Source organism: Lathamus discolor, chromosome 7 (genome assembly GCF_037157495.1).
Source record: "Lathamus discolor isolate bLatDis1 chromosome 7, bLatDis1.hap1, whole genome shotgun sequence".
Taxonomy (NCBI): Eukaryota; Metazoa; Chordata; class Aves; order Psittaciformes; family Psittacidae; genus Lathamus; species Lathamus discolor.
In genome coordinates, this window is record NC_088890.1 from 20499576 (window position 1) to 20514979 (window position 15404).

The 15404-nt window shown below is 48.1% G+C and overlaps 1 protein-coding gene and 1 long non-coding RNA gene across 3 annotated transcripts in view; one reads left to right on the forward strand and one right to left on the reverse strand.

The window, feature by feature from the left end:
- The first annotated feature begins 760 nt into the window (after positions 1-760).
- On the forward strand, positions 761-5860 carry LOC136018497 (uncharacterized). Its single transcript, XR_010614448.1, has 3 exons — positions 761-1863; positions 1979-2178; positions 3809-5860. It is a non-coding gene; the product is annotated as an uncharacterized LOC136018497 (long non-coding RNA).
- The window catches only part of VGLL4 (vestigial like family member 4), a 76881-nt gene continuing 65609 nt past the window's right edge, over positions 4133-15404 (reverse strand). For both annotated transcript variants that reach the window (XM_065687729.1, XM_065687727.1), the window contains 3 exons: positions 11589-11811; positions 8437-8557; positions 4133-6954 (listed from right to left, as the gene is read on the reverse strand). In XM_065687729.1, coding sequence (XP_065543801.1) covers positions 6686-6954; positions 8437-8557; positions 11589-11811 — 613 coding nt within the window. In that variant the 3' untranslated portion in view covers positions 4133-6685. The remainder of the gene's footprint in view (positions 6955-8436; positions 8558-11588; positions 11812-15404) is intronic.

Genomic DNA, 15404 nt, shown 5'->3' on the forward strand with positions numbered 1-15404 from the left:
TGGGTTTAGGCTGAGAACTGAGTGAACAGGCTTTAGATAAGCGGCTTTTTGACTATTAAATGTAGCAGGCATGGGGCTGACACAGCTTCATGCTGGCAGCTGCCTTCGTGTCTGTCTTTGTGATGGAGAGAAGGCAGATGTTCTCCTTGGCACGTAAGAAAGCTGCTGCTCAGCAAAATGAAACGTGAAATCAGAGTGGACCAGTGCAGCAGAGAGCAGTGACTGGCCAGCCTGCAAGCTGAGACAGCCTGATGTGAATGTCACGGGGTGGGTTCTTCTGGGAGTCAGCAACTGCTTTGTCATTATTTAGAAGCTATAGAGAAAGGAATTCTGCTTTTTCCAACTCTGTTAAAATCTTGATGCATGGCACTAAGCATCCCCAACGGGCCAACGGGTACAGATGCTTAAGGGATACAGCAATTGACAGCTGCAGAACCCCTACAGCACATGGTGGGCTGATGGGCTGGGTTCCTGTGATGGTTGGGTCACAAAGAGAGTTTCCTATTTAATGTTCCTTGTGCATTCTGTTGTCAGGGGAGTTTGGGGGCTGCCTCCAGCATGACAGGGTCCGCTTCTAGCACCGGAAGCAGGAGCCACATAGGAGGAGCTCATCCTGGGAAGAGCCTGGCGTTCTGCAGCCCCTCTCTGCCCTGTGGCAGGGTAAGTCCGTGTTCACTGGTGTGGAGGCTCCAAGGAGAGGGAAAACCCTGTGCGTGAGGTAGGTGGATGCTGAGCGTGTCAGCAGAGAGCCTGTGGCGGGGGTTCCCTGGGCCAGCGGCCTGCAGAGGGGTCCCATGGGCGCGATGCAGAGGGCTGGGCCCTGCTCCGCTCTCGGCGCGTCCCTTCCCCTCCGCGTGGTTCTCTGTGCCCGCTCAGTGTGACAGCAGAACTGAGCGGGTTCAGACCCGGTGCCAGCCTCGCCAGCCGGTCCGGAGCGGCCGTGGGCGCCCGCTGGGCGCGTGCGTCCCCTGCTCAGAGCTGGTTTAGGGAAGCCTGAAGGCTTTTGTAAGTGTAGTTACGGATGAGAAGCTGCAGCGCTGCGCAGGCGCTTCCCCACAGCAGCAGCGTGCTCCTGCTCCCAGCTCTATGTGCAGGGGCAGGGTCATCCTTGCAGTTTTAATTAAATACAACATTGAGTTCATTGGTTTGCACTTCAACCTCTTGCAGCAACCGTTCAACACTGGGCTTGGCCTCCTCCCGCAGCTCCTTTCAGCCCGTGCTGGGGGTGCTCCTCAGATACCCGAGCTTGCTGTGAGCTGTGAAATGCCCCGGGGAAGATGGGAAATCAGAGAACTGGAGACAGAAGCGGTGCCTGTGGCTGTAGATCACAGATGAAGCGGCTTCCTCTCCCCTTACCTTCTCCCCAGAAACGACTGGGGAGCAGCAGCGTCTCCCTGGGTCAGCGTTTGGGCAGGGTTAGGCTTGGGCTTCACAAAGGTTTGAGGGCTGAGCAGCAGGGGGAAGGCCTCGCGCCTGCGTGGTTCCACTCCTGGCTTTGCCGTCGGTCAGAGGTGAGTGAGCTCTACCCCGCTCTGCTGCTCCCTTTCGAGGCTTGTGCCCTGCTGTGGGGAGGAAGCCCCGCAGTGCACTGGACGTCACTCGTGGTGCGGAGCCGTGCCTGCCGGAGCCTCCCAGCACCCCTCTTGTGTGGAGCATCCCTAGGAAAGCCCCGGGCAGAGCGCTCCCTTGCACGGACCAGAGATGCAGAGGGCTGCGGCCTTGCGTGCTGTGACAGGAGAGCACCAAGGGGAAATGGGAGAGCTTCGTCTGAAGAGCAAGGCAGCTGCAGTGGAGCTGTATGTGACCGCAGTTCAAAACCAAGCACATTACCAGTTCCGGCTCTTCTGCACAGGACATGCACTGGTGAGAGCTCCACAGAGAGGCGCAGCGTGTTCCCATTGAAGGAGAGCTTTAACAGCTACTAAATTGGGATATTTTAGGTACTGAATTGGTGTATTTTCTGTCGTTGGCCCTTCAGGATAAAGTGTGCTTCACCACTGTCTGCTGGGGGAGGAGCTGAAGCCACCGTGTTAGTGTACTTGGAGCTGTGTCCATGCCAGAGGAAGGGGAAGCTCCAGTGTCAGGATGCAGACTGGTTGGTTTCTTACTTCACTCTTCCTCAAGAAGGATCTAAAGATAGCGGCGAACAGGCTCTGCTCCAGGACTGGGCCAGCGCCAGTGAGTACAGCCCTGACACAACCTGCAGCTAAACTACTCCTGACGAGTGGTGCCGGGGTATCAGGCTGAGCAACGCGACACGGAGGTGTGGGGGTTGGCTCCCTTCCTGCAGCCCTCGTGGATGGCCCGCGGGCTCCCAGCGCTGCTGCTGCACAAAGGCCTTTGGACCAGGGCTGCGGGAGCGCTTGTGCGCTGTCACCACGGGCTGCTTTGGTCCCCACTGGCCCCAGCCCAGCCTGTGGGGCAGGGCGTCCTGCTGGTGCAGGACAGCTCCATCTCTGGTGTTGAGCTGGTTACACCTTCCAGTGTTGTGAACAGTCCAGTTGTAAGGTCCAGCAGGTCAGCTGCCCTGTGTCAGTGTAGCTGCCTTACATGCAGCCGCAGCAGTTCCCTGCGGGTTTGCTGCCGCAGTGGCAGGAATCTCACCATCCATCCGACACCAGTGCACCTCTACTGAGCTGCCTGCGGCTGTGCTTGGAAAAGGGATAAATGTTGTGCGAGTAAGTTCCCAACAACCCCGCAGGGCGAGGAAAATCCCCTGGGAAGGTTCCATATGGTCAGGTACAGCAGCGCTGTTGGTGCTGCACACATCTGTTTGTTGTTGGTACAGATGTGCACGGACAGCAGCACTGCCAGTGTGCTACACACAGATGGACACCCCTGTTGCCTCAACCCATCACTGTCTGCTCCGTGTGTGTGTGTGTGAAGTTCATGTCCACAGCTAAAATGGCTTGAAACACATGGGAACTGCACCGAGGTCACTCGCCGAGTGATGCAGAAAGATGCAAACTTCCTCTCCGGCGTAGTTGGGATGTCAGGTCTGGTTTCTACAACTAAACCCCTGCTTTGAATGGAGTGAACACGAATAATGTGTGCTGTGTGTATGCACAGGGGTGAGGTTATGGATGCACAGTGGGAAGCTACCTTTTGTTTAGGTCACAGGAGAAGGTAAGCCATGACAAATAGTGTAGGACTTAGTAATCATGTGAAGCATGCGTGTAGGGTCCAGTTTCTGTAGGCCATGGTGCCACCCTTTGGGTAACATTACTGCTACTGGGAAAGATTATGTGGTAGAAAAATGTCTGTATTTTAACTTTTATCACATGGAGAACAGAGCAGGGTAAGTGCCTGACCTGAAAGGCAGCCACGCTGCTCGTCCTGCTTCACGTAGGCCCCAGAGCGTTGGTGCCGGGATGCTTTTTCCTAACAGGAAGCCAGCGCCCCTCAGGAAGCAGACTGGGAGGCTCTGTGTCACCGGCCTCCCTCCCAAGGGCTCTTAAAGTGTGGATTTAGCTGCTGTCCATGGACAGGGGGAGAGGGCTGTGTCTCAGCTGTGTTAAACTCATCATGCTGGATGCGTCCTAATGGCACCTCCTAAACCCAGCCACTGACTGGAGCCGTCTCACCCGGTCCAGTGACACTGAACCCTGTTACCCCTACCTGGCTTTTCAAACCGTTCGGGCACTTCCAATACAACAGTAACTTTGTGTCTGCGTCGGTTTAGGGTCTCCTCCTGTAACTCCAGAGACTCCTCTCCCACACTGAGTCGACGTTCCACTGAAGGCTCGTGCACGGTTCACCAAGCTTCCTCGAAATCAGGTAATTAGGTTTTTTGGGGTTTTGTTTTTAGGGATTAACCATTTCCAGTCGAATGAATGAATGGAAACCACTCACTGGAAGTGCTGCTGGCCCGAAGCACGAGCCTCTGGATTTCTACACTGGAAATGCAGCTGCCTTCACTAGGGAGGATTCCTGCCCTTGGGATCGAGCCCGAAGAGGGACAGAACAAGAGGAGGACACGGGTGCCTGGTGAGCGGCGCAGGAACCGCGCCAGGGCTGTGCTCCAACCCCGCGCTGGGCAGAGCTGGGTTCCCTGGTCCCTGACCCCCCAGCCCGTGCCCGGTGGAAGGGAGCTCCGGGGGAGGCAGCAGGCAGCACAGACGCGGAGGCGCGGTGATTTAAGAGCACTTTTATTGTTCTTTAAGGCTACTTTTAAGTACAAAAAAAACCCAAAACGAAACAAAACCCAGCTGTCTCCCGCCCCATTCCCGGTGGGATGCGGCCGCGGGAGACGTACTTTACACATTTACAAACACAGAGCCTGCCAAACGCAGCTGTAGGTGACCCGGCTCCGGGAGGGAACCACCACCGCGCGCGGCGGCAGGGTCGGTTTAGTTTCCTTCCACCTCCCCCCCACCCTTTGGCTTTCAGGACATTATTGTGTCTAATACGTGTTTTACCGGACAGATCACGTTACGTCTTTATTGCCCTCAAATCCATTTACCTATCTCAGATAAGTAAATGTAACCTTGTAAAACAGCTATTATTGAAAATATTAGCTTTAGAAACATTATCTTATTTGTGTTTACAAAGAAATATAGGAGTCACATTTTCCACAGAGTCCATCTACAGCATTAGTATTTAATGTTACGATGCTCAGTAGCCTGTAGCAATAACAAACTAGTGGCTATTAATGCTAATGCAGTGTTCTCATAGAATAACTGTGTTCCTGCACTTTTACTGTATTACAGACAAATCTACAACAAAAAAAAAAAAAAAGATCAACTTTTTTCTCCAAACAAACCAAAAAAAAAAAAAAGAATGATTACAATAAAGGAGAGGGAAAAATTAAATAGCTACATATCATTAACAAATTAATTGTTCCTCAAAAAATACCTACAAATTTCTCTGTACATTCTTTACGCACAGCGTAACGATGGTCTTAAAGTTACCTATATAAAAAAGTGTTCTTTTAACAATCTTCCTACAGAGAGTAGGGTACTGAATGCCAAAGCAAGGAAGCGTTGACTACCCAGTAGGATGGTAGTGAAATGTGTCAAACTGGGGGCTTAGGTGGTGGGGGTTTCATTTGTTAAAGAGAATTGAGCAGCCACCTTCTCAACCAGAGCAAGAGCCAATCTCCCGATCCTTCCAAATTAAATAGCTTAAAAAAGAAAACAAAACACAGAAGTAAAAGCCACAATGGACCCAATACTGTAACGTAGTCCATAATACATCACATGTAGTTCGTCTTCCAGCTAGTTCTAGCTTTCTACACTGAACCAATTGTTTCAGGTAACCCAGTAAAAAACCAAAGCCCTAGTTGCAACTGTACTGGGAAGATGGAATGTCTGGGGGAGAGCAGTTACACTTAACAAGGAGAAAAGCTCTTTACTAGCCCAGCTGTGGGTTTACGCCTGCCTCTATCGCCTAATTTCTAGTTAATAGCTATTAATATAGCAAATGATAATAAACGCAGTAATACCTGTATAAAGTTCTCTACTGGAGGAATGTATGCTGCAACTTGGCATAGGCTTATGGATAAGCTTAAAAAACCTAAAGATCATATTCCACAAACGGTAACAATCTGTTGTCCAGCCAAGATACGTCACGGTAACAGTTTCTGCAGCTGGTTCAAGGTGGATTACACAGACTTGGGGTCAGGAAGCAAATCCCTGGTAAGCAGACAGGAACAATGACTCGGTCATGCGCAAAGCTGTAGCATCCTGTACCACGCACCATCTATCTCTGACTGCGTCGTCCGAGGCCTGGCCTGAGGCTGTCCTCTTTGCTGGCTGCTACTAAAGTGAATATCAAATACAAATATCATAGAGTACAACTGTACCAGCAGTAAGTATATCTAGGATTGTTACTGACAAAAATAAACTAATTCTGAAGAAAAGCTAATAAGTATTATGATTCTTACTGTCTATACATTAATAGATACCAGCTATTTTTCATAAAACATGCATCGTTAAGCACTATTGAACCCTCCAACCTCAGCTCTACTCTAGCAAACTGCAGTGTTTAGGAAAAAATGCCCGTGTTCTGTAAATTATGCAGTCCAGTTGCAAGCACTAAGCACCTGAAATCTAAAGAGAGAAAGACCTATAACCTGTATGAGACTTCCCCTTCCAAAGCTGTTTTGCTTTAAGAAAAAAAAAAATCAAACTGACAGAAATGTCATCCTTAAACCCTTTTTTCAGCAGTTTGCCCTCAAAATATTAGCATCATCTTCCAGAAAGTTGCTATGCAACTTCAGTCCTCCTCCAATAGTGCAAATCATACATGACAGTTCTTTTCAAGTATATACATACAACGTTACTTCACAGAGGGAAAAATAACCAAAACGAAACAAAAAACCCCAAAGCAATGTAAGCAAACCAGACAAGTTCTAGTTTCAAGAAGCTAATAAAAGCAAAAAGCACTTGGGTCAACCAACTAAGTGTGATGGCTTTTGTGGGTTAGCGTGCATTAGTTTCTTTAAGGGGCAGCAGATTTGCATCAGAGGTTTCTTTGGTAATTGAGGCAGGAAAAAAGGATGCTACATCAGATGAATCTTTATGAAATAGTTCCTGCTATCGTCTTTAAGGGCACCCTTTTACGAACAAAAAGTGAGTACACAAAAACATGTGTTGAAAACTAACCTCCCCTCCCCAACACTACCTTAAGCACTGTTCAAAGCTCAGTCAAACCATGCAAATTCACAAGGGTCACGGTCCTCTCCTCAGGAGACCACCGAGGGCGAGTGATTATGATTGACCATGTGAGAGGAGGGGGAAGCCTGGCCCCGCCGCGACGCGGACTCGGGGCTGCTCGAGACGCCGTCCTTCGCAGCTTTGATCTGCAGCCACGTATCCCCAAGTGCTTTGGCAAAGTGGTCATCGACTGATCCCGTGATGGACACAGAGTTTGCCACTGGCTCAGGCTCCTTGTAATTCTTGCCAAGGCTTCGGCGGAAGTGCTCTTCCACCACCGGGTCGCAGGCAGTGGTAGCTGCACAGGGAAAGGAGGCAGAGAGTGCGTTATTTCAGGGCAGAATCCTGGCAGTGCTGCCGTTTTCCTCAGCATAAAGCAAGACTTTACAGCAGTACAGAGCTGCCAGCGAATGGGGGGAGTAGATGGAAGGGGTTAAAATGAAGAAAAGTAATAAATGGAGTTAAATATCTCTGTATTTCTGCGACCTGCAGCTGTTAAGCGTTTTATGTACAATTGTAGCTCTTCCTCAGGCTGGTAACAACTGCAGCTCTCGTTCTATGGAAACGCTCTCCCAAACAATCCCACAGAAGTCCTATTTAGACTTAAGCAGAATTAAAGATGGAAGCAGTTCTTTAAAATCAGCTCCCACGCCTGCTGACACCAGTTGGACGTGCTGATACCAGCCCTCACTCTGAACTACAGCGTGCCAAACGCCGATTTCAGGGTATCATCTTCCTCTACACACTTTGCGCTGGGAGCCAGTCTGAAAGCTGACTGATTCACTACCTCTGCATTAGGTACTGCAAGCATTAAAACAGCATCACAGTATTGCAAGAGAAACAACCTTAAAAATCAGGTTTTGCGCACCAATAGCAGTTAATTCTTCAGGCTCGATGTGAGAGAGCTGCAGTTTCATGCTTTAGAAACATTATCTGTGTCTACATGAGATTTATCTTTAAAGTCCCCTTCAAACTGGCAGGATCCATGCGACTGCCCTTAGTGCCACAGCCAGGCTTGACTGATCCCAAAACACACTGGAGTACTGGCACCACAACCTGCTCAAGTGACACGGGACACGTATTTGCTGACAACGTTCAGCACTGCTGCAGAGCCCATGTAAATACAGCCGGGGCTCAAAGAGGGAGCTCGCCCCGGCCAAGTACCACCAGGCTTCTAGCAGACTTGTGTCCTCTCAGGTCCTTCACAGCAGTGGAGGTCTCCTCCAGGGTCCCGCTTCAGTTGTTAATTCCGGTTTTCGACACTACAGGGATCTTTGAGTAACAGCCACCCCCCCCCACTGTGGAATTCCAGGGTCCTGCCTCTGTCTTGCTGGTGCACAGGAGGCAGAAAGCTGACGCTCCCTGCACAGCACCCCACGCAGACAGAGGTGGAGGGTATTTGCTTCAGAAGAGTATCTGTACCTTCAGGAAGAGGCTTTTGTGACTGCAGCTGAATCTACTGACTCCTGAAGGAGTGGAGAACCCGCAGCACCTCAAATGAGAGCATGGCTGGATCTGCTGTCCATTAGCCAGTAACTAAGGACTTACTTGTTTGTGTGGGGTGTGTGTTTGTTTAAAGCAGCTTTTCAGAACAAGAACGAACCCCTCTCTCCCTGATTCTGAATTGGTACCTCCCCTGTGGCACGGGACTGGCGGCTACAAAGCCTGCAGCGGGGTGGCTGTTGTTTTGCCTCCTTTTGTCCCTGTTTGTTACTACATCAGTGCCTACACTGGGCGGAGGGTGACGAGGCTGTGCTGCTCTCCCAGGGTGCACACTTACTGCTGGCGGGCCTCCGGTAGGTGGGCACGGTGGAGGCACAGCCGCTGTGCGCGATGGGGCAGTGGGACAGGTTGCAGTTGCGGTTGTTGGCAGAAGCGCAGGTGATCACTGAGGGACGGTTCTGAGGGGGACAAGAAAGAAACGGTCAGTCGCTGTCAGCCAAAGCTGTAGCAGCAGCAGTTCACTGCAGCAGCACTTGAGAGCGCAGGCACTGAACCGAATCCCAGCAGTGAAATAACCCAGAAACCATCCAATTCAGTAAAGAGCATTAAACCCCGAAATACTTGGCTGTTGTTTCTTTGCCTGATTAAAAAAACACTACAGTGCATTTCCATCATGGTTCTTAGATATTTAAGTGGCAAGCAGCCATACAGAAAAAGTGCAGCGTAAAAGCAAATCATTAAAAGCAATGAAGTGATTTTACAGCGACTGTTTCAACTTCACAGACAACATTACATATGCAGAACTAAATGTCAACACAGCAAACACTTGTTCGTTCTGGTGCCACAGGTCCTCGTGATCCCAGGACTCAGCCAGGCTTTACACACGTTGCAGGTATTTGCCTCCTTAGTGTTACTCAGGTTTTGATGGTACCATTTTTCCTTCAGGAGCTCACTCTTTCCAGCCTGGCTGATCCTGTGCTCCCTACTCTGGGCACAAAATATAAGCCCATAAGATTAAATTATAAAGAGCACCTGAGTGAGTCTTGACCACAAACACTTTCCTGTTGTACTTAATCTGCTTTTCTAGGGCTGCTTAATACATCGCCCTTCTTCATTCTCAACACACGCAGATTCCCCGAAGTGTTCATCCCATAACCTGAATTCCGCAATGGATACTCTGCACAGTGTAATCATAAAACACTCTTATACTTGTTCACTGTGTACATGCTGCATTGAAGCAAGGCCTAAGGAGGAGGAGCGTCTGAGTTTTTCAAGTGGCTGCAGGGAAATGGAGGGGATTAGAGTATTTTTGCTTTGCATCTTTGGTATATTTTATGATGCACGGAGTCCATTTTGTTCCAGCCAATGCAAGTTAACTGGTAAGTGTCCAAAGGATTAACTGAATTGCTGTAATTAACACAGCTGTAATTTCCTGTCCATTTTAAAAACCTGTGCAGCAAACCCACAAGAATCACTGCTTTACCTGCCACCACATACAGTCAATGAGGAAGGAAAGAGTTTTCATTGTGTAGTGATACTTTAGCATACAGAATAAGAGCAAGGCCAAAGTGAGAGTTTGGAAGGGAAGGTTTAACACTGTCTGGACACAGCAGGAATGATGCTATTCCCATCTTACTGCACTGCAGCAAAGTACAAAAAGTAAATGAAGAATTACTTGATTTTTCTAGAAGCATTTAGGGACCAAGGCTTTGTGCATCTCTGAAGCAAGTTTTGAGAACTGTATATATGCTGCTCTCTTTTTAAAAGAGTATTTCAGACATCCAAGAGGTGGGAAGTAGAGACAGAGTCAGGCAGCAAACAAGGATGCAAGTTTGGAAGCAAGCAAGGATCTCAGTACCACAGAGGATCTGCAAGGCAGGATAAGGCATGTGTAGTACTGTGTGTACAGGTGCACTGAGCAGACCGCACGGATTTAGATGAGAATACTGAGAAAAGCTGAGAATTTGGTGACAGTGACTAGAGCAGCTGAAATACAAAGGTATTTTTTCCCACCTCTTTATTAGAAAGAGGGTAAGATGAAAATCCCATTGAACATATTAAGGTGTAAAAAAATAAATAAATCCAAACCCAAAAGAACAGATTGTCAAACCTGGGTTTCTGTTGGGTTTTCCAACACACTTTTTGCTCTAGATGATTTCTACAACGTGCTCTTAGCAAGGTCTAACCTCAACATCCAATTCTCCAAGAAAACAGATTGTAACCTAGATCAAAATGTCAAAGATAACAAGAGAGAGAGGAAGCTGGTAACGGGCACCAGGAATGCGCCCAAGCCAAACACCCCAAGAGGCTGGTGTCAGAGCTGGTGTCCGCTCTGGCTGCCGGGACACTGCCAAAGGGCACCAGTGTCGTCAGTGGCAGTGAGGCCCTTCCTCCTCTGTCATCACCCAACCCTGAGAGCAAAGAGGAGCCGTTCTGCACAGAATAGCTCTGCAACCTGTGTGCCAAGTGATGCAAGAGAGCAGCTACGCTAGTGCAGAGCTCGGCCCTTTGGCAAAGCAAAATGGAAGAGACAAGTGTACACAGGCAACCACCGTGAAAACCCCCACAGCAGATGTAAAGTATACAGCTCCGGTGAAGAGCAGCTCTCAAACATTGTGTGTGAAAACTCCCCGCCTCTGAAACATCATCTGCCTTTGCAGGGCATCACAGCAGGGGCGGGAGGAAGGCAGGAAGGAAGAGCTTGGGCTAGTTTGATTTCTTGACACTGCAGCTCATGACAACTCAACTGCCTTGCTTTGTCCCTCCACTTGCGATAAAAGCAAGTATGACAGAAGGAAACTATTACTGTCTAACCTGCACAGAGATAGCTCATCTTCAGCAGTTCTGAAGAAAAACACAACATACAAGATGGCGAGCCAAAAATCAACCGACCAGCCAAAACCAAACCAGAACACTGCAGCATATGGAGATAAATGATCATCAAAAATAATTATTTTGCTTTAGGAAAAGTCATTGTGGAAGAGCAATACTACATTGCTCTGAACACCACAATGAATGCTTACGGCTGGCTAAACCAACTAAGGTCATTCCAGCTTCTTTCACCTGGAAAATTCAGTGACAAATTCTCTGCGATGCCCTTCTGTCTCACAGCTCTTCTTCAGCAGTCCCAAGAGGAGATCAAGTGAATACCTGCTCTACCTGCAAACTGCATCAGTTACTGCCTAGCAGGCACTGGAGCTCTGTTCAACCACGGACTTTGCCTTCCCAACTAAACCAGCGTTCACAAGCTTAGCAGAGCATGGGGGAAAGGTGTGTCTGGGTGACAGTGACATACCAGTGATATATTCACAAACACAACGAGCTGGGACATTCACTGTGCATTTTTAAAATACTGTTTGCCTGAAGAATAGCATTGCCTACCTATTGTAACTCACAATACGTTCTGCTTACACCTGTGCAGTCCTCATTGAGTCTACAGCAAGGATTCGTACAACCACCCACAGCTTCTTGTCAACTAGAAGCCAGTACCTGCTGCCGTTCCACAGAAGTCAGTGTAGGTGTGATGCCAACTGTCCGGGTTGCATCCATGCTGTTTTTGGTCAGTGCTAGAGGTTGATCCATGGTCAAGCTTGGGATTGAGGCATACATGTGATTGGCATGAAGGCTCATTGTCGGGGCAGCAGCCCTCTCTATGGGGCTGCGACTCCTCTCTCTGTGCTCCTTCCGAAAATCTCCGTTGGCAGTCTTGTTTCTAAGGCAGGAAAGAAAAAACAAGATCAAAGGACTCACTATGGTTACAAGCTACAGTGAGATACACAACACTGAACACCTTCAAGAGGCAGGAGGCAATGCATTCTGCTGGGCCTGTGGGGAGGGGTAGAGAACCCCTCTGTGAGGTACCCCTGCTCTATCCAGCCAGTGGTTTGCATCTGCAAGCTCTGGCAGCCAACAGTTTTCTTCCGCCTAGAATTCCTTCAGATCCTTAGCTAAATGCACTGAGTTTAAGTAACACCTCTATTAAGATCAGACACCTCCTCATTTCACATACTATTAATCCCACTCTGTCTCCTGACAAGGCAATACTCTCTAAGCATTACTAATGCCCATGAAAAGTCTGTTTTCCTCAAAAGCCATGGCTGTGAGCAAAATGCAGCAAGTCACAGCAGGAAGCAGGATTTTCACAGCAGAAAAGGAAGGAAAAGCTAAACTGCCCTCTTCCCAGAATCCCTGAATTAAACCATTCCTTAAAAAGAATCATTTCAAACTACTACTGAACAATAAATCTCGGTAAATGTCCTCACACCATTAGCCTGTCATTCACTGCAATTAAAATAATACTGATTTGGGGCTTATGTGCGAGACATTTCAGTTTCCACACATGAAAGGCAAACCAGTGAGCCACAGACATACAGCACTGTGAGGGGTTCACGTGTTGCAGCACCCAGTGCCTCAGTGCCACAGGGCAAACCCAGTCCATCTTTCACATAGGAAAGCACTGGAGGAGAAGGCTGCTTCTATGCAACATACAATTCTGTCTTCAGAAGGTTCTTGAAACAAGAGGGAAGCGTCCTGTGTGTAAGTGGGTAAAATCCAAGGTATTTTCCCCACTTTTTAAGCATATATTAATATGCAGGAGCAATCTTTAAAAATGCTCTGATGAGCATTAGGCAGAGAGAGAAGAGGAACAGAAACGTTTTCTGCAGTACTAGAAATGAAGATCTAAGAAGAGTAGTCAATAATGAAGTAAATACAACTTCAAGGAGCCCCTGCCTATTGCAACATCAGAGAAAGCATCAAGAAGGCAGGCTGAGAGCTGAGGGGAAGTTCTTGCATCAGGAGAGGCAAAGCCATGGCTCCCTGCTGATCATCTCCGCACCCCTCCCGAGTCCATCTCTGTCCAACAACCTTTTTTCTCCCACGTAATACTTCCTTCAGGTGCAAACTGTTCCCACACCTTTGTCGTCCCTGTGGCCCCACTCGTGTTAGAGCTAGAGAAGCTCGCTCTATCACCTCCGTCTTTCTTGAGGTGAGGGTCCAGGTCTTTGCTGCATTCAGGAACAGGACCTTTGCTGAACTAATCAGCTATTCCTCAACTTGCTCAGGAGTCACTTGGTTGTAGAGAGCTTGCTGCCTGAACCAAAACTCAATTAGCACGGTAGAAGTTAGGGTTAATACGATGCCAGGCAACCAGTGACTTCAGGACACAGATTATTCTCTCTGCCAAATTCCCTTGATGTGCTTAGGAGGGAACAGTCAACAGAATTAATACAGTATGTAACCGTTTAGATCCCCCGCCTCTGCCTCCCCTCCGCATCCCTTGTCCCTCTTAACTCATTACAAATCAGTAGCTGCTGATTAGCAGAATCGACCATAAAAACTAACCTTTAAAGTTTCACAGCTGGTGCTCAAGAGGTTCTCTGAACATCATGTGTTTCCTGAATCCTCCTTTGCAGGCCAGATTCAGACACAAAAGAGCAGCGCACAAACCACCAGGAAATAGATTCTCACAGTGCTACATTTCCCTCTCCTGCCAGCGCTGGTCCCATTTCAATTCACAAGACTACTCTGCAGTATCAGCATTCACAAGAAAGACGTTTAGAATTGCAGCGCTCTGAGCTAATGACTGATGCAAATGTGTGACTTGAGGCAGCACAACAGACTCTATATTTAAAGTACAGTAGCCTCATCTAGAGTTACAGCACTGAGGCAGCCACTGAGCACAACAGCATCATCCATCACCACCCCTGAGGAAGCAAGGATGGACTTCAGTGCCTTTGCTGGCTGGTCTGTACCTGGACAACAGCCATTAGATAGCCTGGGAAAGAGCAACATGAAAAGACATGGCTAAAATCGTTGTTCAAGCGATAAAGGCAATGCTGTGTAGAGGGGGACTCCCTCTCCTTGCTGCAGTGCAGTTATCTTTGGTGGCTGCAAGCCAAAATCTTACTGTTCAACTAAATATTATCTGGTCTACTACAATTTAAATAACCATTTGGAGGCTTCAAACCCACATACAGCTCCAGCTGATTCCTGCTGCTCACTGCCTCAAAGGAAAAAAGTGACCCCTTCTCATAATGACTATATTTTGGGTTAATGAGCACAAGCTGATTTTTCAAAGCAAAAAACCTGGTTTCCTCCACCCAAAAACACTTGTAAAATGAAGCAAAAAAATGTAGTCACACCAGTTGCTTGGTTTTTTTCCTTAGAACTGGGGATTTCAGCAACTCAGGGCTGCATTTCCGGGGGGGGGGGGCTGTCAAGTGACTAGCCATGACCAAACCTCCTGAAATTCCCAACCAAAAGACATTTTCCAGTTTACACAACAGCACCTATTTCACTTCTCCTTACTTCACACGAACAGCCACAGCCCTACGTATTACCGGTGACCCTGGAGGTTTTGCTGGGAAAAAAACAAAGCAAAGCAGAACAAAAAAACAAAGCCCAAGAAAACTCTTCTGCAGAGGGTTCTGGAAGCAGGGATTGGGAAAGTGGGAAGCGGGCTCAGCCTGAGGCCAGGCAGCACAGCCCGGCACAGCGACCTTCCCTAAAGATACCCAGAATTATGAAGCTCTCTCAGCAATCTCAGCACGCCACACCCCAGCCCCTTCTGCAGGCACGCAATTCCCTCTGCCCAGATTAGAACAACTCCTCTTCCGGGCAGGGAACTGTTCATACCCCGGCTCCTCAATGCTCCTCAGTCTATTATCTACCTTCCACTACACCGTCTGGGCAGAAAGTGAGAAACACCTGAAGCTTCAATTCCACATCACACTGAGCCCAGCTGAAAATGCTACAGCACCATGTGGAACAGTAACATGATAGCTCTGCCCTTGTGAAAACACACCAGCACTTCTGAGTCCCTCCTATTGAAATATAAATAGCAAATCCTACAGGCATCTGACTCCACTCGTAAAACAATTGGGCAGAAAATTATTTATAGAGTAGTTATCAGTCTCACGTTATTAAATAATTTCAGTTGAAAATACAGCTTCGAAAAGTTTTAGATTAGAAACTGAAGGTTTCCTACAATATTATTGCTATTATTACCATACTTGAGAGAAGCCATTCTTGTTTTGATCTTAGATGCTTTGCCTGAAGGGGCAATCAAAACAGCCTGTTTAAAGAGAATTGTGTTTCACTAAAGTCAGTTAGCTTAACAAATCCCCCCGCACTGAACAAGGGCAGAGATGCATCTCTTAGTTCAAACATAAGAGCAGAAAATTACAAAGAAGGATTTCTGACCATGTTTGAAAAATCACTTAAAAATACATGCTACAAATAAATCCAGCTGTCCAAACAGCATTACCATCCCCCAGCTCCACGCTGCCCTAAAGATCAGCATGT